Genomic DNA, 26,335 nt, shown 5'->3' with positions numbered 1-26,335 from the left:
AAAGCCCAATCTGGGGCGATTGGGAAGAGCACCAGCCTCAGTCATCTTAATTCAGTTAAACCCTGCCCAACACAGAGAGACAACATAGATGCATGTATGTTTGCACGCAATCATACAGAAATATGGCCACATGTTCAGCTGGTAGCAGCAGAAGTGAGGCAGGGTGAGTGGGGGGGTCAGTTTGACATAACGGAGAGCAGAGAAGAGGACATTTAAAGGAAGGCGGATGTGATACTCTGACTGAGCTCGTGCAGATGTAGAGCTGTGTGTTTTGTTTGGTCATAACTGAAGGACACACGCTAAAATGCTACCATGCATGTACACACACACACACACACACACACACACACACACACACACACACACACACACCACTGTGAGCCTCATTACCAGCAGATTACTCAGCACCTGATCCTGCTAAGCTTGTTAAACAACACTGTTCTGCAGCAAACACAAACACACTCAGACACACACTCATAAACACATGCACACACTCTGAGTGAGGTGCTAAGAATAACTATTGTCACACAGCAAAACAATGGAAACATCCTTACCAGTGAAATGGCTGACATTCACATTTCGTCACTGTCCCAGGGGAAATGGAAAAGAAAATCACTAAACTGAGTCTTTTTAAAGCTGCATTAATAGATTTTTGGTCACAAGGGGGCAGCAAAACATCAAAACAAGCTGACTACACGATATCATAATATCATAATTATATCATTATGGTCCGACCCAACAGACGTAGCTCTCAAGCCCACCCAGTATGGCTGTCACTTTTTATTGAAATCCTAAAACGGTAATAACCTGCTCAAAAAAAGTTTTGGTGTTCTAAAACTTCACTATCAGCCTGATTTATTGACCGATCTGTAAACTCAGCTAATGTTAAAGCTATGGTCTACGTTCTGAGAAAGATTTGAAAAAAGCATCCCCCCCACACACACACACACCCTCCCGCAACAAGCAACAAGAGCAACAAGCCGGCTGGCAGAAACCAAATACGGAGCCAGCTTTGAATGCGGAGTAAAGATGTCGGATTCACAGGTAAAGTTATTACAATGCACGTTGAAACTAACGTAAATCTTGTAAGTCATTACAATGTCCACAGCTAAGCTCCACAGCCAAGCTAGCGTAACGTCATTAGCATGTTACAGCTACGTTACAAGTTACAGCTACGTAATAAGTTACTATTTATCAACAGCTAAGTTAGCCACTTCTAAAAGTTATTGAGGGCCAAGAGACTAACAGATGCTGCTGTCAGCTTTTATCACAACGATCGCTTCCACATTGTGGCTGAAAACTAAACCTGCATGAGCCTCGGACCAGCTGTGTCCCAGCTGTTGTCTGAGTAGCACCACGACACAAACGTGCCCCGTAAACCGTAATCTCTCTCAGATAAGACACACAAATACACACATCGTAACACGTATGTGATAATCCATCATATTTATTTAGCAAAGGCTTCGTTGAAAACAAATGGACAAGACCGGGAGGAGGGTTAGCAAAACAGTTGAGTAGTGACCGGGCGAGAGGTTTTTATGGAGAAATAAATCCGGACAGGATGAATGAAACCCCAACGTGAAGCGGAGGGTTTCATTTACTTTTCACTTGCTGCTTCATTTAGCTGCCACGATAGGCTGATTTGGTTTAAACATGATAGCAATTTTAGCTTACAATGCTAACATAGAGGCTAACGTCTCTGTCGAACAAGTAAACAAGTGTTGACAATACTGCAGAGACAGATATTGTCTCGACACCGTCTAATAACACAGAAACAAACTAACGGCAGCTTTCACAGTCATAAGCCAGCATCAGAATAAAAGTTATCTGTGTCACAACATCCACAATAAAGACGAAAGATTACCTGCTCAACAGAAACTCCGCTGTATCAGCATCGGGTCCATATCTTCACGGAGCTTTCACCACCGTTGTATCTGCCTTTTCAGTGACAGACTTTCGCTTTCTTTCAGCCTTTCCGGCCACTTGCTACATAATTATTATGTCTAAGGTGACCAGGAGCAGGGGAGTGAGCGAGGGGATTGGATGGATGGTCCAAGAGAGAGAGTGCAAATTTGAGCAAGGGGAAACTTCCATCCGGACCAGATGGCTGCTATTGGTCAATTTCTTTGCAGTTTTGCAGGCGCTAGAGAGAATGGATTTATTTGGTTCCTTTTGCTCTTCACATTGTGTAGGTCGTACTATTGGGCCATAACCACCATCTAAATAATAACCATCTTTCAGATCGTAGACCATAGCTTTAACGTTCGATTTCAAACACAACAATTGCTTGTCATTTCAAATTCGTTCGATCCTGACTTTTGGAAAAAGTGACGGCCAGTGTGTCATAAGCCTTGTTTCCATAAACACATCTTGAAATATAGCATGAAAAAAAGGTTGTTGGAAACAGCTACATTCAATAACATTTCCTCAATTTTGCAAAAAGTTTAAACTTTTCTTTTGTTTTGTTTTCTTGAGGTGGTTTTTGCCTTCTTTGAAAAAGAGTTAGGGCCCGTATCCACACTGTGTTTATTTCTAGCAGAAAGGGCTGGAGCACCTGGGAGCACATGCTTGAATTACTTGTGCAGCAAAAGAAAAAAGCACTGCACATTGGTTTTGATTGACATTAGCTAACGCAAGCTTAGGGTGATAAAAGCACAACGCTAAACAGCATCATTCAGTGTCCGGTTGATCTGCTCCTACAATTGTATTTTTTTTATTTCCTTTATCTTTTTTATGGTAGTTTCTGTGTGATAAAGCGGAGGCAGAGCGCTTTGAAAAAAGATGCCAGGTGCAGAGCTTTTTCTCTGAGCACACTCTCCTCATAGGAAACCATTTAAAAAGAATAGGTTACGTTCTGACGTATTAAACATTTAAAAGTAGTAGGAGAAGCTGTTTACTGTATGCTGTTTTCGTCTTTGTGGGTATTCCCATAAAATGTGGATTCATCATCAACAAAGGACTTGAACATCATTTTGTCTTTAAATCCTTGTGTTTTAAAAAATGACAATAAATTGACCTTGTTACCTTGTAAACTTGTGAAAACATGGCTGGTCGTAGCAACAGGTGGGACCAGCGAGGACATCAAATCATTCCCTCGTGAAAAAATGTTTTGGTTTCAAGGTAGTGACATCTACTTCCTCTACTCTGTTTAATACAGCCATGCGTAACACAGCCTATAGCACTAACTTCTGACTAAGTACACTTTGCGTAGCCTACTTTATTGGCTCCACCAGCTGATGGACACCTGCCTAATCCCTTGCAACATTTTAAGTTTGCTTCAAACTTGCTTGACAGTAGAAACATGGCTGTAGTAAGAAAAGTGATGCTGGGAGACAACAACATCCTGACAAAAAGGCCAGTATGTCTGTTTGCCTTCTGTCAGGTGGAACCATGAAATCATTCCCTGACAACTGCTCTCAGATCAGCTATGTACATCACACAAGTCTAGAAATATGGCGACATGAAGTCCAGCATCCCAGGATTCTTCGTACCATACAATCGCCTGTTATACGTCTTGTAGAGAAAGCAACTGGATTGATGGCTTTTTGCCCACTAGGGGGCAGAAGAGCTTCAATTTGAATTGAAAGACAATCAACATGTGAGCAAACAAGTCGCATTTCCAGCAGAAACAGCACAATTATCATCTCAGTGGAGTCATTCGTGCCCACCTGACGATTAAGTAGTCTGTTCACTCTCCTTTAATCTCTGGTTTGATCTCCACCAACTCCTGAGAGAATTATCTGTCTCTTTAACTTCTAAACGTTCCTCTCCACAGTTAAAAGTCTCTGTTCCTCATATTACTCATCAAACCCTTGAAAAGCCTTTTGGAGTATCTCACAAAGTTTTAACAAGGTTTTTTTAGTCAATGAAAAGGTGACATTTTGGAGATAAATGGCCATGGACACAAGTGTACGTGCAGAGGCTCATGCTCCCCCTTTACTGCTCAGCAGTGTGTGAGAAATGATTTGGGAAGTGTGTGTACAGTAACAGTGCTGCAGGCGTCTTCTGCTGAGGAGCTGCACACATCTTAGTTCCCACAGCAACACATTAGCACTCAACTCTACCATGGTGGAGCCAGTAAACAATCTGTGTGTGTGTGTGTGTGTGTGTGTGTGTGTGTGTGTGTGTGTGTGTGTTGTCTCTGAACCTCTATCTTTGTGAGGACAAGTTTGAGAAGTTCACCTGAAAAGTGAGGACATTTTGAAAAGTGAGGACGGGTCTGGAATGTAGATATTTTTGGACTGCAGCAACCTTTTTGAAAACATTTGATCAAATCTGGAACATGAGGGATTTATTGCAAAATTAAAATGTTTTCTTAAAGCAAGGACATTTGGAAAGTAAATACATGTTTTAAATTAAGGACATTTTTGGAACGTGAAGATATTTTACAGAGTGAGGACTTTTTAGACGACCAAAGCCTTTTTGGATAGTGAGGAAATTGAGAACAATTTTGAAAATGTAGGAACAAAAACGACCTGGTTAAGTTTAGAAAAGGATCATTGACGCATCATTATGTAACTATGTTACCCTAAAATAGCAGTGGCAAATGTTGCAGTAAAATAATGACTGGTGTCACTTTGCCTCAGCCACTCTGCCCTGCCGTCCCTTGTTTCTGTGCTAACTTCGTTGAGCAGGTAGCACTACAGTGTGTGGCGCTTTACCAACCATCCATGATTTTGATGAAACTGGATCATATTTTATCGACAAAATGTTATCTGGTTTTCCCTCTGATGTCCTCTGGTTGCTCTGCTGTGATTTATAGAGTTTTCTGAAAGCAACATGTAACTGCTGCGTAGTGTAGCTACAAGTTAGCACCACTGGGGAGTTTTGGTGTTTTCCCGGCTATCACAGCGGCTTTGGACGGTGTGGAGGAGGAGGTTTTCAGGTCCAGGGAATGGGCACCAAAACGGGAGACGGACAAGCTGCCAACAGAACTAAGCTCAGCAGCCTCCACTGATGTCATGACAGAGGTGAAGAGACCAAAGAGGATGTTTATGGAGGAAGTTAGTTCAGGACAGTAACCCTGCGAGAGACAAGAATAAATCGGGCTTTCAGTTGTCAGTGACAGACGCTGAGCTGGACTTTTCACTGTTGAATAGTAAGTAATATTAGCTGGCTTGCTAAGACAGAGGTATGGTGTTGTTGCAAGTTATAAACTCACCAGCTTTTGTTCATAAGCCAAGTCATATGATTACGGCAGTATTAGCCAGTAGCATGTTATAGCCAGGTGTTATTGTCTCTGCTTCAGGTTATGATAAATGCCCCAGCATCCATGTTTACCTCAATTCATACATTTTCAAAACACAACATTGATACAACATGCTGAGGTTTGTTTGTAATTAGCACATAACATTACATTACATCTGACAAGTTGTTACAGAACCTGGGATTTGTATTTATGAAAGCTGCGTTGCATTTAGGAACTATGCCAAATTGCGCGAAATATCAATTTCTACATAATGTTGCTTTGACACAGGAAGCGAACCCTGCTCTCCTGGGTGAAGGTCCTTTATTTTCGCTGTGATCGTCTCAAATTGCCACAGGTGGGTTTACACTGGAGTTACTTAAAGTCCCCGTGAAACGTCTAATAGGGTGCTAGTTGCTTTGGCTTAGCTACGTGTTTCCTGTATAAACAGGCAGCAGCCAACCCTGCCCCATCCCCTGGCCACCGAGTCACCGACGCTGACTCTTCATGGACTGGCAGCTTCCAGTAAACATAGTTGGACCAGGACAGAAAAAACTGGGGTGGGGGGTTGCCATTTTTGGGCCTGGTTCTGCTGTGTAGATGAGATATGGAGCAGGACATGTGTGATAAAAACACAGCAACTTCAATTTCTGTTATATCATACAGACGTGTGACAAAATGTTGGTATTTCCCTGGAAATGACATTTAACACATTGCATATATATACTTCTTAAGTCTTAAGGGGGTTTATATTAAACTGTAACTGTAAAAGTCTGTAAAGTTTTCAGTGCGATGAATGACGGTGGAACCACTGGGTGAAACGACACACACATACACACACGCTGCACATATCCTACAACGTCATGCTGCAGAATGAACAACGTATACCTTTTCTTGAGTGTGAATTAAAAATCGATAGCTCTGAGAGTTGGTGGATGGAGGGGTGGGCGTCTGTGGACTCGTGGCTCCGAGTTAATTCACTTTCACAGTTTGCCAAACAGATGAATAAAATATGACGCTCCAGTTTGAGGAGAAGGAGGGAAAGATTCTCTAATTGGAATTTCTGTCGGCTGAATGAGAATTTGAGGGGAGGCAAATTATTCACACACACACACACACACACACACACACACACACATACATACATACATACTGTACATTAAATCAAGGCGGTCCATTAGGTAGCACAAGGTGTTGGCATTAGCAGCGTCCCTGGTGATGTGGGGATATGAACATCTTCATTGATCAAAACAGGACAGAAATGCTCTGTGCACTCATTTGCTTTTTAAATATTACTCTATATATACTGATTTCCACAACTTTATTCATGATCCACTGTTACTTTGCATCTTATTTTCTCTCCGTTTAACGACCCTAACAGCTACAGAAATACAGAAAGTCAAACATGCGGCCCGAGGTGATAATTCTGAACAAATACTCATGAAATATTTTCAAATGTTTGTACAAAATAAAGCAGACTGACTTCTGGGAAATCAGCTACACCGCTTCCATCCTCCAAGTCACGCAGCCACTCGCAGACACACAGACAAACACAAGCCCCCGTCCATTGCAGGTCACATGTGGGCGCACAGCTCATAAAACTGGTGGTGTGAGGGGCTCCAGCAGGGGGGATATAACCGTACTGACGTGGTAGCTGGTGACACAGTGACATTGATGGAGATATTTACCGTAACCTCGCGCCGGCCTTGGCTGAAGAGGAGAGGATGCTGTAATTCTTCTCTTCATTTCAACATGTCTTCTCAGCTGCCATCATTTTATAAAGAAATTCACACTGGTTTACATCTGACTGACTGACAGATGGGGTTAAAGCTCCTATGTGATGAATTTTCAGTCCTGGTCCTGGAGGACTGTATTTTGCTAAACTAAGTGTGACTAAGGCCGGAGATGAAGTCTGGATGGATATGTAAAGCAGCCGTACCGTGCATGCAAAAACTTACTTAAAAGCAAGTTTATCTCCAGCTAAAGAAGTCCAACTAATTAGGGCTGCTGGTGGTGGGGAATAGGGACTGCTAATGGGGGACAACCCATAATACCATGACAAAGAATTTATCGTTGATTGGCTCTAATGGAGAACAAGTATTATCTCATTATCTGGATTTTGTAGTAAGTGTGTGTTAGTGTGGTTGAAGCGTGAAGCTAGCAATTTGTCCTCACTGCTTTGACAACTTTTGATGTGGTGAAATTTAAAATGCTAATGTGAACAAACCACTGTGACCTCTGTGAGATGTCACAACTGGAGAAAATGATTATTCAGTTTGTAGCATCTTCAGTTAGATCTGAATCAGGCTGGTACAGTCCATGTCCTGGGGGATGTACTGTGTGTATATAAACATAAATGTATATTAGTGATGCATTAACTTTAGATAATGTTGTATCTTGTGGGACTCGACCTGTGGCCACTTACACATTCAACACATTTGCAACATATAAACTAAATTAACAAAAGAGTTGCGAAGAGATGTATAGAACCAGATCATCCAAAAATGAAAACTCAGTTCATCTCCTCACTCCCTGCCGTTGAAAAGTCACATGAAGCTTCGTAGTCCACAAAACATTTCTGGAGCTTCACACTGTAGCTGCTGAGCCAGAAGCGTTAGTGTGTCGGTTGACCACGAGTGGATGGTGTAATTAACGTCTTTTCAAATCAGACCTCAGGTCTTGTGGAAATTTTGACCTGACGAGTTGTATGGAGCCATTTTATGAGGGGTTTTCTGTTTGGTTTTTTTTCTGTTTTAAAACAAGTCTCCAGCTACTTCAGTTGTTTAGGAGAATGCTGCAACATTGTTTTGCCGTGAAGCTCCAGAAATGTTTTGTGGACTATGAAACTTCATCTGACTTTCCATCATCATTGGGGTCATTGGCCTGGACCTCGATTATGCTGGATGAGCTCTATGAAGCCATTTTATGTATTTATTTCTGGTCAACATTCTCCTCAACAACTGAAGTAGCTAAAATGTCAAAAACAAATGAACAACACAAGCTGCTAGGCTAAAATACGTCACATCTTTTTAAATCAATTTGGGATCTCAGAGACCTGGATTACTCCGGATGAGCTGTATGGAGCTGTTTTATGTTTTTATTTTTGTCTCCAGCTATTTCAGTTGTTTAGGAGAATTCTGCAACGCTGTTTTGCTGTGAAGCTCCAGAAATGTTTTGTGGACTATGAAACCTCACCTGACTTTCAATCAGCATGGAGGTGAGGAGATAATGACTGAATTGTCATTTTTGGGTGAACTGTTCCTTTAAAGCTAGATTTTTTTTTTTTTTTAAAGAGGAACCCTGGAGAAGACAGGCTCATAAGGAAAAGGAATAATACAGCAGCTTTAGGAAGTATGCTTATTCGCCTTTGATACCAGGCTTTAGTCTGGATGGTAAATATGAGGCTACGAGTAGCTTAGCTTAGCATAAAGAGTGGAAGCAGAGGGAAACAGCTAGCCTGACTCTGTCCAAAGATGAAAAAAATAATCCAACTTCCAGCAACTCTAAAGGTGTCTAATTAAAACATGACACATTGTTTAAATTTGTGCAAAAACCAAAGTGTGTTTTTTCAGGGTATTACGCAGTGGACTATCCCTTTAAAAGGTACAGTCACCCAAAATAGCTGAACTTGTACGTGAACAGAGTTCTTGAGTACTTTGTCACTTTCCACCTCTGCTGACTGATGAGGGTGGGATGTTTATCGGATAAAGAACTTGTACTTTCAGACACATTACACTCTGACCTACATTTTTCCATTCCTCGCTTTGCTTTTCTTTTCCACCTTATTTCTCTCTGTCTCTCTCTCGCTCTCTCTCTCTCTCTCCCTGACAGGCCTAGCTGGCAGTACAACTCAGATTGGTGTGAAATCGCCGCCTAACAGGCGGGAAATTGGCTCTGTTATTTTTGGAGCAGAGTCATGGGGGACCGTCGGACCATCATCCTCTCTCTAATGAGCAGGTGATGGAGGTGTAGCTGGGGAGGGAGCAGAGGGAGGGATGCATGGCGTCTCAAACACCACACATGGCAGATGTACAGATGAGAGCAGAGAGGGAAAACAGCAGTGTGAGATGTAGCTGAGAGAGAGCAGAGGGAGGAAGAGAAGGAGACGAGAAGGGATGATGAGATTCCTTGTGGCTAATGTGAATATCAGCATCAGATTAGTCAAATATTAATTACCTCATTTGACATCAGGCACTCCTGCAAATGAGCGTTTACAGAGCTGGACTCGGCCCCAGCACAGTGTGTGTTTGTGCTGAGATGATGGAGGTCTGGTGGGGGTGGATGTGGCCAAAGAGGGAAGTGTCAGGAACAATACCATCTCCAGCCAAAGCAGAACATAGTCTATAACACAGAACATATAGAGCAGAGTGGTCCCAATCCTTTTTCTGTCTGATGCACCCACAGCCCTGTATATATTAAAGCTGCTCTAAGTGTTATTTTCTTATTAAACTGAGTGTTAATTCTAACAGTACTTACTGTTATAGAGTGTTTGGTCAGTAACCCATGTCTCTCTTCCCTGTGCTTATGCAGTTCAAGAGAAATGTTCTTAATGTTCTGGTATTCCTGCCAACTTTATCCAATATGGACAGAGAAGTCCATAAGGAGACGGTTGGGCAACACGCAGAGAGCAGGATCCTCCTGTTGTGGTACCTATTGACCAACTGAACCCGCTCCATACAGCTTGTCCAGTGTCATCAAAGTCTCTGGAAGCCCTGAGGTCCCAAACTGATTTGAAAAGATGTTATTTACACCCTCAATGCACATTTGAGCTTAACAACTGAAGTAGCTGGGCACTTGTTTTAAGATGTTAAACAACAGAAGAAAATGGCTCCATACAGCTCGTCCAGCGTAATCCAAGTCTGTTGAAGGCGTGAGATCCCAAATTGATTTGAAAAGACGTTATTTATACCCTTGATGTGCAGGGAAAGCTGCCAAGTCCAGTCCTCAAAGAAATAAATGAGTCGTGCTAGTGAAGTGACGTAGAGAGGAGGGAGGGGATTGCCACCTGCAAAACTAACAAGAAGTTAGTTTTAGCTGACGACAATGCTTACAGCAGCTTTAATTGCCCGTTCATCTGCACCACTGAGTTTATCTGATGAATTATCCACTGGATATTTAACACTACTAATTTAAAAAGTGGATCTTATTTCAATTATTTTGTCATACAGAGTGATCCTGAAAGTGTTGTTAAAGGAAAGGTCTCAAAACAACACTCACATGCCAAGATTTACATCATAAGACTTATAGCTGATGTGACAGTCCAATCAGCAGGACCACATTGTTTGTCTGTTCCTTTGATTCTCCAAAAGAAATGAAATAGCTGGGACTTAAATGGAAAAATGAACCAAAATAAACAAACAAAAAAAGAACAGAACCCGAAATCCCAAATTAATTTGAAAAAAAGTTATTTACACCCCTTTTAAAGCTGAAATCTTTACTGTAGCTGCTAGGCTAAAAGCGTTAGCTTGCACCCCGTCAGATGTGGGTGCACGAGCTCGACCTCGTGTGGAGCGTGTAAATAACATCTTTTCAAATCGGTTTGGGACTTGAGGGCTTGACGAGCTGTATGAAGCCATTTTCTGGGGGGTTTTCTGGCTGTTAAAAAAAGTCTCCAGCTACTTCAGTTGTTTAGGAGAATGCTGCAACACTGTTTTGCTGTGAAGCTCCAGAAATGTTTTGTAGACTACAAAACTTCACCCGACTTTACAGCAGCATGGGGGGAGGAGATGATGACTGAATTTTTTTATTTCTGGGTGAACTGAAGTTTTGTTAGCTTTTTTTCAACACCTCCATAATCTTTCCCCTGGTGAACTGGTACATGTACCCCTGGTTGGGAATCACCGCTATACAGGACAGTAGCATAAATACAGAAGCTGTCAGGTTTCCATGCAGGGAAGTGTCAGGCACAATCCCATCTTTAGCCAAAGCAGGACATTGCCTACAACAGAGAACATACAGTGTAGAGGACAGTACAATTCATACATCACCATCACACACTGCACTAATACACTTATCATTTCTGATTCAGTCTGTTGCAGCATTTGCAACTCATGCAGAATTTTAAATGCTTAAAAAGTCAATCTGAGGAAGCTCTGCAGAGACGTTCATCTTTTTTTAATATGTTGTTTATATCATGTCATCATCAGAACATCAACATACATGTAACAAATCCTTTATCTTTTCATGACTGGCTGAGGGAACGCACAGTCACTGGTGTCCCTGGTTTAACTGGAGCTTACTCACGGCCACTGGAAGGCATCGTACACAGTATTCATCACAGCCCATAAATTCACACACATGCACACTCACACACACCACATATCCCAGGCAGAGCCCACAGATCCTTCAGAAGAAATCAGTTTTTCCTCCTAACAGGAGGTGTAGTATTCAGCAGCTAAACACTGCCCCCTACTGTCACACATTCATTGTACATTCAATGCAGAAGGAGGGATCAGTTGACACGTGATCATATTTAATCCACATTATTATTCATTTGTTTCTTTTTCAACATTACCCTTTACAACCAGCACAGCTAATCATTTTGAAATTTTGGTTTCACAGTTATAACTAATAATATTTAGTGTTGGCAGCAGGCCACACAGAGCATTGGTGTGATTCGGGATCATAGATATATTTGCTACAATGTTCAATATTCAATGTTAAAAAATGTCACCCCTGATAGGTTTAAATGTACTACAAGGAACTTTTAAAATGGTCATAAGAATGTCACAAAATTGAATATTGATGCTTCTGTACGACCTACATAAGCAAACGAGACCATCGGCATGAAGACTGGCTATTTCTTTATGGTTATTACCTTTGTTCTTAATTCCTGTCACCAGGTCAGGTTGGATATGTCATGAAATTAAAACTGTTTTTATGGCGGTGCGCTGATGAACCAAGGGGTCTCTCAGCCTGAGGAAAGAAGCTGCTCTGTGGTCTGTTGGTACGACACTTAAATAAAATGTACTTTGTTTCATCATCATCATCTTTTGTCAACTTGAACTTAAATGCCCAAAGTTTTGTGAGTGTGTAACTTTAAATAATGTAGTGTTTACTCTTCATTGCACTTGTATCTGTGTGACAGCTTCAACAAACATTTCTTCAGTCTTTCAGTTTCTCTCCACACTGGACATGTTAAGTTCTCTTATTATTACTTATTTTGGTAAATAAAGTCCTCCAGTGTTAGACAGTCTGGTCTGTGTGCAGCTGATGTCCAGGACTCATTTTTCACTCTGCTCCATCTCATGGCGTTCCAGCGCGGGGGGCAGCGTGGCCCCACAGGGGCCGTGGAAGTGGAACCTGGAACACAGAGGAAATATTGTCGAAGCTGTAAACATGACATGAATTAGTAAAAAATGATGCTTGTATCTGATTGTGTGACAGTAAATTAAAACGTACTTGAAGCGCTGGGTGGCTGGCGTGTTTTCCATGTTGAATTCAGCCACAGGGACTCCTCTGGCTGCCACCTGAGGAGCAAACATGGCTGCTGGATACACAATAGATGATGTGCCGACCTGCAGAGAGGGAAGTTTAAATACCTTAAGTTACCTTATTTTACTAAAGATTTCAAGGAGAATTTCTATATGAATAACAATTTACTTTTGTCCTTGTTTAGTACAACATACTTGATTTTTATACAGCACCAAATTTAACATCTAAAATGTTGCTATTCCTCCAAATACCACGGCAAATTAAAGTTCTGTAGCTGTACAGTTGAACTGTGGTCTATCAGTCCTTGAGCGTCTGGGTTTTCAATCATTTAGAACAAAATATCAAACATTTATACAATTATTAAAGAGTATGGAAATAAAATGCATTAGTACCACGAGGCAGAGGTCACAGCTGTCCAACACTTGCTCTGCTCGGGTGAGGATGTCTGAGTCCAGAGTCTCTCCAAACCAAACCACAGCTGGTCTCAGGAGTCCGTGACAGTCTTTCTGCTCACACCTGAAACATAGACAGACACACACACACACACACACACACACACACACACTCTGTCAAAACAAATAACCTCATTTCAGAAGAGCAGAGTACTCAAAGAGAAAGTGTGTGTGTGTTACCTGGGCAGATTCTGAACAGGGATCTCAGCGTCATCTGTTTTTGGGTCTGGAGCTCTGAGGAGGCAGTTTGATAAAAGAGGTTTGTCACTGTAAAGAGCAAATATGCCCCAAAACACTTAAAATTATAAAACAGATCTGAAGCACAGCTCTCACCAATTCATGTCTTTAATGCTGTCCCTATCTGATGTTTATATTTTACTTCCTATAATAGCTACACAGTGCCCACGTCAAACACACTTAGTAAATTTAAACCATTTTAGGTAAAATATGGTTGACAATTCCCAGCATTACAGCTATTTTTCAAATAATCAGTGTTTTTGTTAAAAAATATACAATTAAATTATGATAAAAACCTACAAACATGACGGACAAACGAACATCCAAAGCAATACTTCCATTTACTTATTATCTTACTTATTTTATTTTATTTGATGTTTTTTTATTAATCATCTGCATCTTGCTGTATTCCTTCAAGTGTTCCCATTTCATTTTAATAAACAGACATTTATGTATGACTTGAGAACAGTAGACACATAAAAAAGGATCAGAATTACTGTAAACAGAGATCAGTTTTAACATTAAATATTAAAATGCAATCAACGCAGTACTTCTATTTTTTAATTCAAACAGAGACTGACTGTAGTCGGTGGAACATTTAGATGATTAAACACATTCATTTTGAATGGCAGATAAGTGGCTTTTAAAGTGACATTTCATTGCAGTCACAGATTACATTCAGTTTGTGATGTCTGACTGAATTAAACAGACTTTGTTTTCCACTGGCATTTTATGCTTAAGTAAATTTGATCAATATCTTTTATTACAAATGTTCATTTTGTTGAGGAAAACAGTCCAAATCAAATGACATCAGATGAGGCTCTTACCCTTTTCCCTCCAGAGCGGCACAGATGGGGCTCTTGTAATTGGCTGCTTCATGACCACAGCTCATACAGCGTGTTTGAAACAGACTTCCTGGATTATCGACGCAAGAGACGACAGATTAGTGCTGAAACATGTCAATCGATTAGTCAGAATACAGAAAATTAATTAACAACTATTTTAACAACTGTTTTGTGTCATATATCAAATACAAATGCCAAATATTACTCCAGTTTGAAGATTTGTGTAGTTTTATCCTTACAAACTTCATTTATTTTTTTAATGTCATTTCTAGAATTTCAAGAATTGTTTTCTCAATTAATTAACAGCTCCTATAAAATAGTGAAAAATGGCCATCATTAATTGTCTAACATCTGAGGTGAAGCCATTAAATCTCATGTTTTGAAAAGCAGCACATCGTCATAGTCTAGAGGATGGAAGAGATTATTCTGTATTTTTGCTTGAAAAATGACTTTAATATATAAAACATCAAAACAGTTATAAGTATTAAGAATTTTTAGCAGGTTAGAGTAGATTACTCTGATTATGCGATCCAAGCTAGGATTGGGTGTCTTCACTGTTTTCTACTTGCCGTGGATTTCCAGGATGTTTTTGGATCCGGCGCGGCGGTGGAGCTCATCGATATTCTGAGTGACGACTGTAACCGTACGTCCCTGTTTGCTCAGTCGTTCCTCACACTCGGCGATGGCCAGGTGGGCGGGGTTGGGATCTTTAGTGCGCATCACCTCACGGCGGTAGTGGTAAAACTCCCAAACACGGGAGGGATTCCTGGAGAAGGCCTCTGGAGTGGCAAGTTGCTAAAACATGAAAATGTTTGAAATTGTTATTAAATTGTTACGGTTGCAGCTCTATTGCATAATACAGTCATGGAAAAAATTATTAGACCACCCTTGTTTTCTTCAATTTCTTGTTCATTTTAATACCTGGTACCACTAAAGGTATAATACAATGAACACGACAAAAAATGCAGCTGATCACATAATACTTTATGTCCTATTTGACATTCTTAAGCTTAATTGTATTCCCAGGGTATATAAGAGGCCATTTCATGTCATAAGCAGCACTGCACATGCAAAGGCTTAGAGTGGTTTCCTGCTTACATTCAAGCCATAGCACAACTCAGAAGTTGTCAGCTCTCACATAATGCCTAAAACAAAAGAATTATGTGAAGCCACAAAGGCAGCCATCTTGGCACTGCTGGAAATTGGCATGAGTGAGAGACAGGTAGCAAAAAAACTAAAGATCTCCAAGACAGCTGTTCATTACAACAAGAAAAAACAAGCCGAACACGGCACTACCAAATTGCTACCTGGCCGCGGCAGGAAACGTCTCTCTACCCCACGAGATGACCGTGCACTCGTCCGTTCCTGTGTCAGGAATCGTCGTCAGACCTCCAGGGACCTTAAAAATGAGTGGGCACTGTCGAGAAATGTGACTTGTTCGGCAAGGACAGTTCGAAACCGACTTGTTGAAGCTGGTCTGAAGTCACACAGAGCACGGAAGAAGCCCTTCATCAACGAAAGGCACAGGAAGGCCCGGTTACTCTTTGCTAGGGATCACAAGGATTGGACTGTTGATGATTGGGCTAAGGTTCTCTTCAGTGATGAATCCAATTTTGAGTTGATGCCCACTCCAGCTAACTTACTGGTTAGGAGGAGGCCTGGAGAAGCCTACAAACCAGACTGTCTTGCCCCTACAGTAAAACATGGGGGTGGATCAGTGATGATCTGGGGTTGTTTCAGTATGAGTGGAACAGGGCAAATGCAATTGTGTGAAGGGCGAATGAACCAGGTCATGTACAGGGCTACTCTTGAAAACAGTCTTCTTCCATCAGCTGGAAAACTCTTTCCTGCCTCGAATGACTGGATTTTCCAACAAGACAATGCCCCTTGCCACACAGCAAGGTCAGTTAAAGCCTGGATGGAGAACCACAACATTCGCACCATGCCTTGGCCTGCTCAATCACCAGATCTGAATCCAGTTGAAAACCTATGGAAAATCATCAAACTCAAAATGGAGAACCACAAGCCCAAAAACAAAGCAAATTTGTTTGAATTTGTGCAACAGGAATGGGCTGCTGTGACAGCAGAACAATGTCAGAAGCTGGTGGAGAGCATGCCAAGACGCATGGCTTCAGTCATCAAAAACAATGGTTACGCAATCAAGTACTAACTCCTGTGTGTATCATGTGTTTAAAGCAAACAGAAAAGAAAACATGGAATGCTTAAAAGCAGTGTTTTTGGCAGTACAGTGCCATAGCTATTGATGTAAGAACTTAAGTGATTTTGGTTACTATCAAGAAAACCATGGAAAATGGCTAGATATCAGCTCTTAAATTAAACTCTTACGAGCTATTTTTGTTGTTATCATTATATTTGTCCAAACAAATGTACCTTTAGTTGAACCAGGCATTAAAATGAACAAGAAATTGAAGAAAACAAGGGTGGTCTAATAATTTTTTCCATGACTGTACACTTGCCAGTTTATTAGGTACTCCTAGTTTAAGCCAATTCAATCTAATACAGCAGTAAATCTACCTTTATGGATGTTACAATATTCAGTTTTTGTTGTTTAGAGAGGAGTCGAATCAACTTTATGATCATTTTTGCAGTTTGTGGTGCTGGTGTATTTTACTGCATTATACTGACAGGTGTTTCTATTATTCTGTCCACCCTATTTACATCAATTAAGGTAGACTAAATAACAGAAACACCTCAGTATACTGTGATACAATTCAGTAATATAACATTATAATATAATAATATAGTGACATACCTGTGCTTGCCATTTCCTCCAGTAGCCTCCTTTCCCTCTGAAGGTGGGGACTCCACTCTCTGCACTCACTCCTGCTCCGGTGATGATGGCGATATTCTTGGCTTTGGAGAAGATCTTCCGGAATGCTGCCAGATCTGAGCACAAATGCATAACACAAAATTACAATGATGGAAGTTCAGGGATTTGTGGATAATAATTGCTCAGCAAGAAGATGCAACAGAAGCAGAAAAGGTGAGAAATAAAGATTACCTGAACTGGGCTGGGCCATCTCTTTGAAATGCCGGTGTCTTTTCATCAGGGCAAACAGCTGAGAGTTAATCACACCTCTACAGGTGAACTGGCGCAAAATCATCTGGTTTAACCTGGAGAGGAAAATATTACACTATTCACTCTGGAAACACAGCTGATTTCCAGTTCAGTTTGTGCCTCAACCCACTGAGCCAGAATTACACTTTTAGAGACCTCCTTTCAGTGTTCACTACTGGTGTTCAAGTCACGTCTTTACACGGTTCAAAATGACAGTTTTCGTGTCACTTTTGACATCTTTTCAACTTTAATTAAAGACGTGCAATGGATAGCCACTTGTGGTTCAAAATTAAAGTTTTTATGATGGTCAAATTTTACTCCAGCAAAAGCTACAGGGTGGAATCAAACCTCCAGACTGAGCCTCAATACATGAGGCAGATACTCAACCAGGTAGTTTGTAGTTTTATTTTTACACAACTGAAAACAATACATATAACAAGGATGACAAATTATATACAGCACAGTGCAGGGGCAGGCGGAAAACCCAGCGGTCTTATTTGAAGACTCTACCTAAATCATTTTAAAATATCACAAAGTTATAGAAAACACATCATTTACATACAGAGAATATATGTCAGTGTAATGCAATAAATACAAAAGCACCACAAACTGTAGCCTCCAAAAGAATCATAAAGGTGAGCAACCAGTCAGCTTTACTGAATACCATGTGTTGATCATCCAACCTTGGAACAATAGAGAGCTGAAGTCACACCTCTTCCAGTTTCCCTCATGGGACCTTATTTCAGACAAACTTTGCATGGTAGTGAATGAAGAAAGACAAATAATTTTTCAATCCCGTTTGAATTGTGTCATGAATCTCACATGATGTTTGTCATTTTAAAAGATCATTTTCCAGGTCAATAAAGTCTCAGTTTTTCATCAAACTAATGAAACATCAGACTGTGAAAATCCGTAATTATAAAGACCACACAGCCAACAGTCTCGTTAGTGATGTCGTCTAGTTGAACGCTCACCAAACCCATAACTTAAACACTGTAGAGCTGCTCCTGTATATTAGCAGCTCACAGAACTGACCAACTCTCCTTTCACATAACTGCAGTTGTGTTATGAGCAGATTTATTGTGATTTTCATCTTTTTCAGTACCTTTTCTGTGCCAAGTTGGCTCCATGTTGGTGCTGGTGAGGTGTGTTGAACGAGACGATGTAGCTCACTGAGTGGTTTAACACAAAACTAGATGCTATTTTACTTTAATTACTACAAACTTTATTAACTTGGATAACAAAAGCATGGTATTTGTAACACCAACCCTTATCCTTGTCTTTACACTGGTTGCCCATACAATTCAGAATTAATTTCAAGATCCTGCTGATCACATTCAGAGTCCTGCATGGTGAGGAACCAGCCTACACACAGGAGCTCCTAATGCCTTATAGCACGAGTAGGACTGTGAGGTCCAGTGAGCAGGGTCTGGTGACCGTCCCTCCACCAGGCTGAAGACAACAGGAGACTGTGCTTATGAAGTAGTAGCTTCTACACTCTGTCTTCCATTGAACTAACGTGGACACAGTTCCTAACGTGGACACAGTTCACACTTTTAAAAAGCAGTTTTTATGTGTTTTGCTGATTCTTTGTTTATGTTTTTGTTTTTCTGTCATTTTCGTTGTGAAGCACTTTGTGACTTTCTGCTCTTGGAAGGTGTTATATATAAAATGCACTAATCATTATTCAATAAAACTGATAGTAAGCTCACCTGGTTGAGTATCTGCCCCATCCAGTGTCCTGTCTAAAATTATGTTGCAGAAACTGTCATTCTAGCTCTTCAGTCTTTTCAGCAAAAACACTGAATTGACGTCTTTCATGTAGTCTTGCTCGGTGGGAGTTGACACTTTTTGCACAGAAAGTTATTTTCTTCAAATAATCACAAGACAAACTTTGACTGAACAAGTCGGAGATAACTCAGATATGTCAAGTGTTTTCAAACTGTCATATGAGAGGTTTCTTCACAGTTTGGCTCGTACATCTTTCACACACAAAAAAACCTCTTCAGGTGATAAAAGCGATGATTAGCTAGCTGTGGGAGACAGCCTGTTGTTAGCTTGTAGTGAGGTTAGTTTCGTTTTCAGGAAGGTCATTGTGGCTTTCTAAAGCTTACAGGTCGTCTGAGTCAACATAAACAAGCTCAAAGCTAACATGCTAAGTTACCTATTGTACTCGAAAATGATGCTATAATGGGATTAAGACGGACTCCTTCAGTAGTAAAGTGGTATTTTGACAGTTTGTCTGTTCTACAACAAGCATGGACCCTCCTGCGCAGTAAACTGAGCCTGTCTTAGCTTGCAGTAGGATATGCTAGCTAACTATGCTAAGAGCATATCAAATGGAAGCTAGCGCTGGTATCACAGCTACTGACAGCGGCTTCACGAGCACATTACGTCATAAAGACAGTGTCCTGATCATGGCTGCATATATCCAGAGATGAGGGGGGTCCTGTGTTTGAGCTAAAGTTTGCTAATGCTAACTAGCTACCTGTCAGACCGAAGCCAGCACCGTCAGCTGAGGGAACCAGGAACTAGTCGGTGTTTTGTCCAGTGAGTCAGTGGGCTGACAGTGAGCCTGTCAGCAGAGTGAGCGCGGTAACAGCACCGCCCTGCAGAGGAGCCGGGACCAGCAGAGGGAGCATGTGCACTGCAGTGGTGTAGTTCCCACCACTGTGGGCACAGAACAGCATCATGTACTTTGAAGCATTTTTGTCTGCCAATAAAAAAATTAATAAAAATGACTTGTGCTTTGTTACTGAAATAACCCCCATGTGTAATCATGTTTGATTCTTCATTCTCCACTAGAGGCCATCATTGGATTAACAGATTATAAAGCACAAAATTAACATAAGAATATAATAATAATCCTGAGTGATCAGAGAAAGATTGATAGATGGATTACTCGAGTATCTCCAATCAGAAGTTGTAGTCAGGTCACACAAATAAGCAAGGCAGGTAAGAAGGTCAGAATTATGTTTGAGTTAACATGAGAATTTCAAAGTATTACAATAACCATTTCATTTTTAAAGACCTGTGACTCAAAGTCCCAAGTCGTTTTTTCTAGTGCAAGTGAAGTCAATTCAAGATACAGGTTGTGTCAAGTCACATCCCATAATATAACAGTCATACCTGCAGCATCAGGTCTTTATAAAGAGAAAATACAAGGTACTAGTACCTGTCTAATAATGCTATTATTGGCTAGTTTGTGTCACCTGTTCAAAAACTATGACATTTAATTAAACTTGTATTATAATTATTGACATTCAGTGAAATACATGTAGTCACATAAAAACCAAATAACTTTATAAAAGCTTATTTATTTCTCAATTTTTTCCCTCATCAATAAAATATTTCCTTCCCATCACTTACAAATAGAGAAATACTGACAGCCAGAGGAAAAAAAACTCAACTGAAAACATAAAATGAGCACAGAAAAGTCCAGTCACGTATCTTTAACTTCCAAGTCCAAGTCATTTATTTTCTGTCAACACTGACTCGAGTCCACATCTCTTTTTCACACTAAACTGACATTATTTCAGTTGATTAAGCTGATACCAGAACCACACATGAGTCGTGTCCCTGCAGTCCTGCTCCTGCTTTGTCTTGGGCATATGTACAGGTTTACATATAGGAAATGTTGATCAGTGCGGTTGTCAAAATATCTTGACCAGTTTCATGGAATGCGTTTGAACAGCATTATATTTTTCCATTATGAATTCCATAAACTGTAAGTAGAACTGTTGTGTCTCTTTGTGATTGGCTCTGCAGCCTGAGCACAGTCAACCCTGTCACTTCTACTGCCTTTGTTTCACCCTGAAACATTTTTATTGTAAATCATATGTGGTGCATTGCCCTCAGTGTGAAGATGCCTGTGAGATTTTTTACATTTACAGTAAAAAGCAAACAACACTGAAGCTGCTAGGCTAAAATATGTCACATCTTTTCAAATCAATTTGGGACCTCAGGGCTCCCAGAGACCTGGATTACTCTGGACGAGCTGTATGGAGCTGGTTTATGTTTTTATTTTTGGTTGTTTTTCTGTCTTAAAACAAGTCTCCAGCTACCTCAGTTGTTTAGGAGAATGCTGTGATGCTGTTTTGCTGTGAAGCTTCAGGAATGACTGAATTTTCATTTTTGGGTGAACTTTTCCTTTAACTGATTAACTGATCTTCAGGTTTACAAGCAATACAAGTGATGTGGAAAGCTTACAAAAATATATTAATCTCACAACTGATGTCTAAATGTCAGGTTTTGGGTGAACTTATCCTTTAAGTATTCAATTTACATTTGACAAATAATAGTGAAAATGGTCTCACCAGTTCCCAGGCCACAAGGTGAGATCTTCATAATGCTTGTAATGTTGGACTGATACTCTGAAGCCCAGATATTATAAATGTATACTGAGAGAAAGAGACAAGCAACTAATCCTACAATTTGAGAAGCTGGAACCACAGAGTGTTTGGTATCTTCTGTTGATAAATGACATGGTACTCAATTAACAAACGGCTTGAGTTATTGATTCATCTTCTGTCAGGTGACTAGTCAGTCCACTGACCAGTCCTCTGTGGATGTAAGCCAGGCAGGAGAGATGATGTGGTTGCATGTGGTCTTTTCATTGGCCAGTCTGCATGTCGGAGCTGACTTACAGGAAAAGAAAGAAGCAGAAGCTCATCATTAAACCCACCGTCTCTCCCCCCTCTCTCCCCCCTCCTCCCCTCCATCACCATTACAACAGCCCGTCCCCCTCCCACACCGTCTGCCCGGGCGGGTGCACGAGTGGCTGCTGCGGCGCCGAATCTCTCGCAGTCCCGCCGGTCGCCAGTGGACGCTGCCCGGCTGGCCGAACATGGCGGCGGCCCCGGAGGAGGAGGTAGACCGCAGACCGATCCGGAGGGTCCGGTCCAAGAGTGACACGCCTTACATCAACGAGGCGAGGATCTCTCTGCACCTGGAGACAGGTAGGCGAGCCAGCCGCTGTGACACGGCCGCTCCGCGCTGCGTGTCTGGGTGTATTTGCGGTCCACAGGGGGATGTTGTAGTGACAGGTTTTCATGGGTTCGTGACGGTTCCCACGCACCAGCATGACTGTGGGCTTTCATTGTGCAGCTCTGACGGTACCCATGGTGCTCAGCTGCACCTGGGTGGATGGTGAGCGCACAGTGACTCATGCACAGGGAGGAATCTCTCTCTCAGGCTGGCTCTTATTCCAGCACGGCACGGCTCGGTTATGTATGGGAAAGCTAATTATCCCTACAGGACGACTGATTGCTTTTTCTCCGACCAGACTCCGCCTTGATTGTCGGCTGCAGTGGAGCGCTGTGCGAACTTGGCCGCCTCTGGCTCCTCATTTAAAATGCACTTGTTATTATTGCATTTGGAGGAGGAATGGATGCTCCGGCATGTGAGAGCCTCACCAGCAAATGTGGCGGCTCAGGCTCAACAGCAGAGATAAGTTATTGTTTCCTTTGTTGCCATGGTCACGAAGGTAGGCTGTCACGAAGCCTGGATCATCTGCAGATAGATCTGTCTCATGCTCTGGACATTTCTTTACATTTGAAAATAAGCATGTTCCTCCCTCACAGCCCCGAGGGAGGTGCTTTAATACCACATCAGTGCGGAGCTGTCCACTGGCCCTCGGTGCTGAAAATGCCACCGAGCAGAAGCCTGGAGGATGTACACGGACTGTCTCTATACCTCACTGCACATATATGACGAGGCTTTCTCTATTTTCTTTAATGAGCTGCTTGATCCCAATTGGGCTCGACCCTCCCCCAGAACTGCCCCGATGTGACAAATCCCCGTCACATGGTGTGTATAGCCTGGTAGTGTAGGCTCGAGACTCGAGCCTATATTTTCCATTTCAGACAGATGCCAACTCTAGAAAATTCCCTTTTGTTCTGCTTCTGTCTTCAGCATGTAGCCTGCAACGCCTCAGTCTGTATTTATATTAAATCAGGGCTATATTTTAATCAAAATATAAAGCGTAGCGCAAGAAGCTGCAGTTTTTTGATAGAGGTAAAGTGTGTCAAAACAGCTTTATGATGAAGTACTGTGGTGCTGCAGAGAGGTCCTGGACTACAAATCTAGCTCTCCAGATGAGGAGTCCACCGATATGGCTTTTTTAGGGCCGATACCGATTGTTAGGGATCAAGGAGACTGAAAACAGACATTCATTTGCATTAAAAATGAACCCAGTGATGGAATAAACCAATAACTACTGTTTACTTGTCTGTTTCCATTTTCTGCTACTTTATATTTCCTCTCCACTACATTCAGATTATTTAGTGTTTGTAGGATGTTAATTAATTAATTGTGACTTGTTACCAATCAGATAGTGTTGTGGGAGGAACACTGTGTGAGAGGATGCTGCATCAGAGCCAAAGTGGCACATTTTTAAAGTAGTTTATTTTATCGGCAGTCTAACAGAATATGGGCCCTGATAATTAGTCTCCACCTACTCCAAATATAAGAAAATATGTTTATTGGTGGAGGCCCCAGTAAAAGTCACTTCATCATGATTTTTGAATTTGTCAAAATAATAGCAATATGATTTTTTTGACCAAAATAACACGTGTAGATCGTATTTCTCCTTCAAGCAGAGGTGAGAAATGAATGTGGAAAGCAGCCTTACGTAAATCTTAATGAGATCAGGAATTACTCACATGCTTGCCACCACCACCACCACCACCACCACCACCACCACAACCACCTCTTTTGGCCCACTTAGACCTTTATGACTCACAGTGTTCAGACCCACCTACTCATAATCCCTCTCTCTTGCCCTCAACAATCTTCCTCTCCATTTTGTTTTCTATTAAGCACCTCCTCTCTGACCGGCCAAGCCTCCCCAATTTGAGTAACACTATTCTTTCTCGGAGCTTTGTGTCAGGCTCTCCATCAGGCATGAATCTGAAGGAGGGAGGGTAGGAAGGAGGGAGGGAGGGAGGGAGGGAGGGAGAGGATGCTGCTGCTGTGCCTTGCTAACAGTGCTGCTCCTGGCTATTAGCTGGGAACGGAGCGGGCAGGCTGCAGCTGCATAAGGCTGCCGTGGCATCATTGAGAATCCAGCGGGCACGGCCACTGATGTCAGGAGAGGGATATTTGTCTTCACACCTTTCCTGTTTTCTTTTCTTCCTTCTCTCTCTTCCTCCACCATGATTTCCTTGGTCTAATCTTTTCTCTGTCACCCATGAAGCCATCTGCCCGCCCACTCCCCTGATTCCCTTTTACTTCATGTTAGCTGCTGTTGTTTTGCATAAATCCAGCCCACTCTCTTCTTTGATGTGTGCCACCATTCATATGTGACACATATACACCTTCAGTGTGCATGTGGTAACACACATGCTTGTGAACATGTGTGTGGGAGGAGGTGTATGTGAGTTTTGGATTTAGTACATTAGAGTTTGTCACCAGAGGTTTTGCTAGACGGCTTGTTGTTTCTGTCTTGAGCCGACTCTCTTCAGCCGTGTTCAGTGTTGAACCAGGATGAGATGATTTCACTAGTTGGTTTCTTTGCTGTCCACTTTTGCTGAATCATCACTCTGCTTCTTGCTGTTTTTGTGCACTATGCCTTCATTGACGTGATTTATTTGGATTGGAGGCAGTCTGTGGGGAATGAATGGCAGTTTTAAAACATAAAACATGTATGTAAACAGAGATTTTGAAGTCTGCTGAATCAAATATGCAGATAAACTGCTAGAAATTGCTTTTGTTAGTTTTAGCCTCTTTAGCATTGATTTAGTCTTCAGATTTCCCGTTATGTACCTTTATTAGGACCATTTAACACCCTGTCAAAATCTATATTCTTTATCTGCTGGTGCCAACACTTCATTGGAGCTTTATTTTAATTATTTAAGTTGTGCTAAAGTCTCTATCAGCCAGACCTTTCTCCAGTGGTGGTGTAGGGGGAAAACACTCTGATTTCTTTGAATTTCTTTTAACCAATCACAATCACTTTATGCATGTTTAACCCAGAATGCAGCAACGGTCATTGTCAACTTCAGCCCGGGCAATAAAATGACTAAATCCAAGTAAAAGAAAAGGTAACAACTACTAGCTTGTTTAGATTCCTACCAATAGTAACAGGTTAGGGTAACTTGCCATTTTCAGCATACGGTTGCTAGCTCCTAGGTTGTTGTTGACATACAGAGAGCTGAAGGGAAGAATGCCGGCTGAAATAGATGGTCTCTTTCTTTATCTTTCTTTAGAACCGCTTTAACAGTTGGCCTACATTACATAGTGTTTTGTTTTAATTGTCCACCTTGATGCACACACACTGGCTGTCTCTCCTTTCTGTTTTTAACTCTATCAGAAACGTTATCTGCTTTCTTCATCAGCAGTAAGTTTTATAAAGTCGCCCAAAAAACACACCCTGTGTTTCAGATGTGTTCACCTGCAATTCTGTTGTCATAACAGCAGGTGAGCCGCATTTAGAGGACGCTTGTCGTTAATTATGTAGCCGATCCAAACCAACATGCACTGAACGACATCGCAATAACCAGGTGCACTTACAAGTTTGTACAAAACAATGACATAAGAAGGCCAACATTAAATAGGCTTTCGCAGGAGGGATGTAATACCAAACAGCGTCTCTCTGTCTGCAAAGCATGTGTGATTGACAGTAGACTGAAGGAGGACAGAAATAATAAAATATATAATATAAAATGCTAAAATTGGTCACCAAATATACCTGTGCACCCTGCCCAAGTAACTTCTGTGTGTAGGAAACACTGATGTTGTTGTTGTTGTTGTTGTTTGCTGCTAGAAAAGAAGGTTGATGAGAGAGCTGACGTGAACCATGCAGTAAATGTGCTGTAAAACCAAAACAATGAGCTACAGGATGCTGAAAAGCTCTGGAGAGCTCAGAGTTTGTCCATAGGTCTGTACAGTGTTATTCATTTTTTTTTTTTTTGTCTGTGTGTTTGAGCAGAGATTGTCAAGTGCACTATACATGTATGGACCCACCAGTGAGTCTCCCATGGTTTAGGAAGTTAAAACCTAAAATAGAAAAAGTGTCTGTTTCATTCTTTGTTTTTGTGACAGTATATTCAGTCAGATCCATTTCAAAAGTCTGTCTTTTGGCATTTCTGCTGCGCTCCATCAT

General features: G+C 41.4%; 1 protein-coding gene across 2 annotated transcripts; it reads right to left on the bottom strand.

The window, feature by feature from the left end:
• Positions 1 to 11,640: 11,640 nt before the first annotated feature.
• On the bottom strand, positions 11,641 to 19,806 carry LOC141004549 (NAD-dependent protein deacylase sirtuin-5, mitochondrial-like). 2 transcript variants are annotated; one of them, XM_073476105.1, is made up of 9 exons: positions 19,721 to 19,806; positions 17,176 to 17,288; positions 16,927 to 17,060; positions 14,723 to 14,948; positions 14,136 to 14,223; positions 13,252 to 13,305; positions 13,012 to 13,135; positions 12,587 to 12,702; positions 11,641 to 12,487 (listed from the first exon to the last, which is right to left on the bottom strand). In XM_073476105.1, the coding sequence occupies exons 2-9, from the start codon at positions 17,276 to 17,278 to the stop codon at positions 12,409 to 12,411; spliced, it is 924 nt and encodes a 307-aa protein (XP_073332206.1). In that variant the 5' UTR covers positions 17,279 to 17,288; positions 19,721 to 19,806; the 3' UTR covers positions 11,641 to 12,408. The 2 variants fall into 2 exon arrangements, with proteins under 2 accessions (XP_073332206.1, XP_073332208.1); XM_073476107.1 differs by having other exon boundaries at positions 18,945 to 19,792.
• Positions 19,807 to 26,335: the final 6,529 nt, after the last annotated feature.

Source organism: Pagrus major, chromosome 11, assembly GCF_040436345.1.
Source record: "Pagrus major chromosome 11, Pma_NU_1.0".
Classification (NCBI taxonomy): domain Eukaryota; kingdom Metazoa; phylum Chordata; class Actinopteri; order Spariformes; family Sparidae; genus Pagrus; species Pagrus major.
This window is presented reverse-complemented; position numbering and strand designations above follow the sequence as displayed.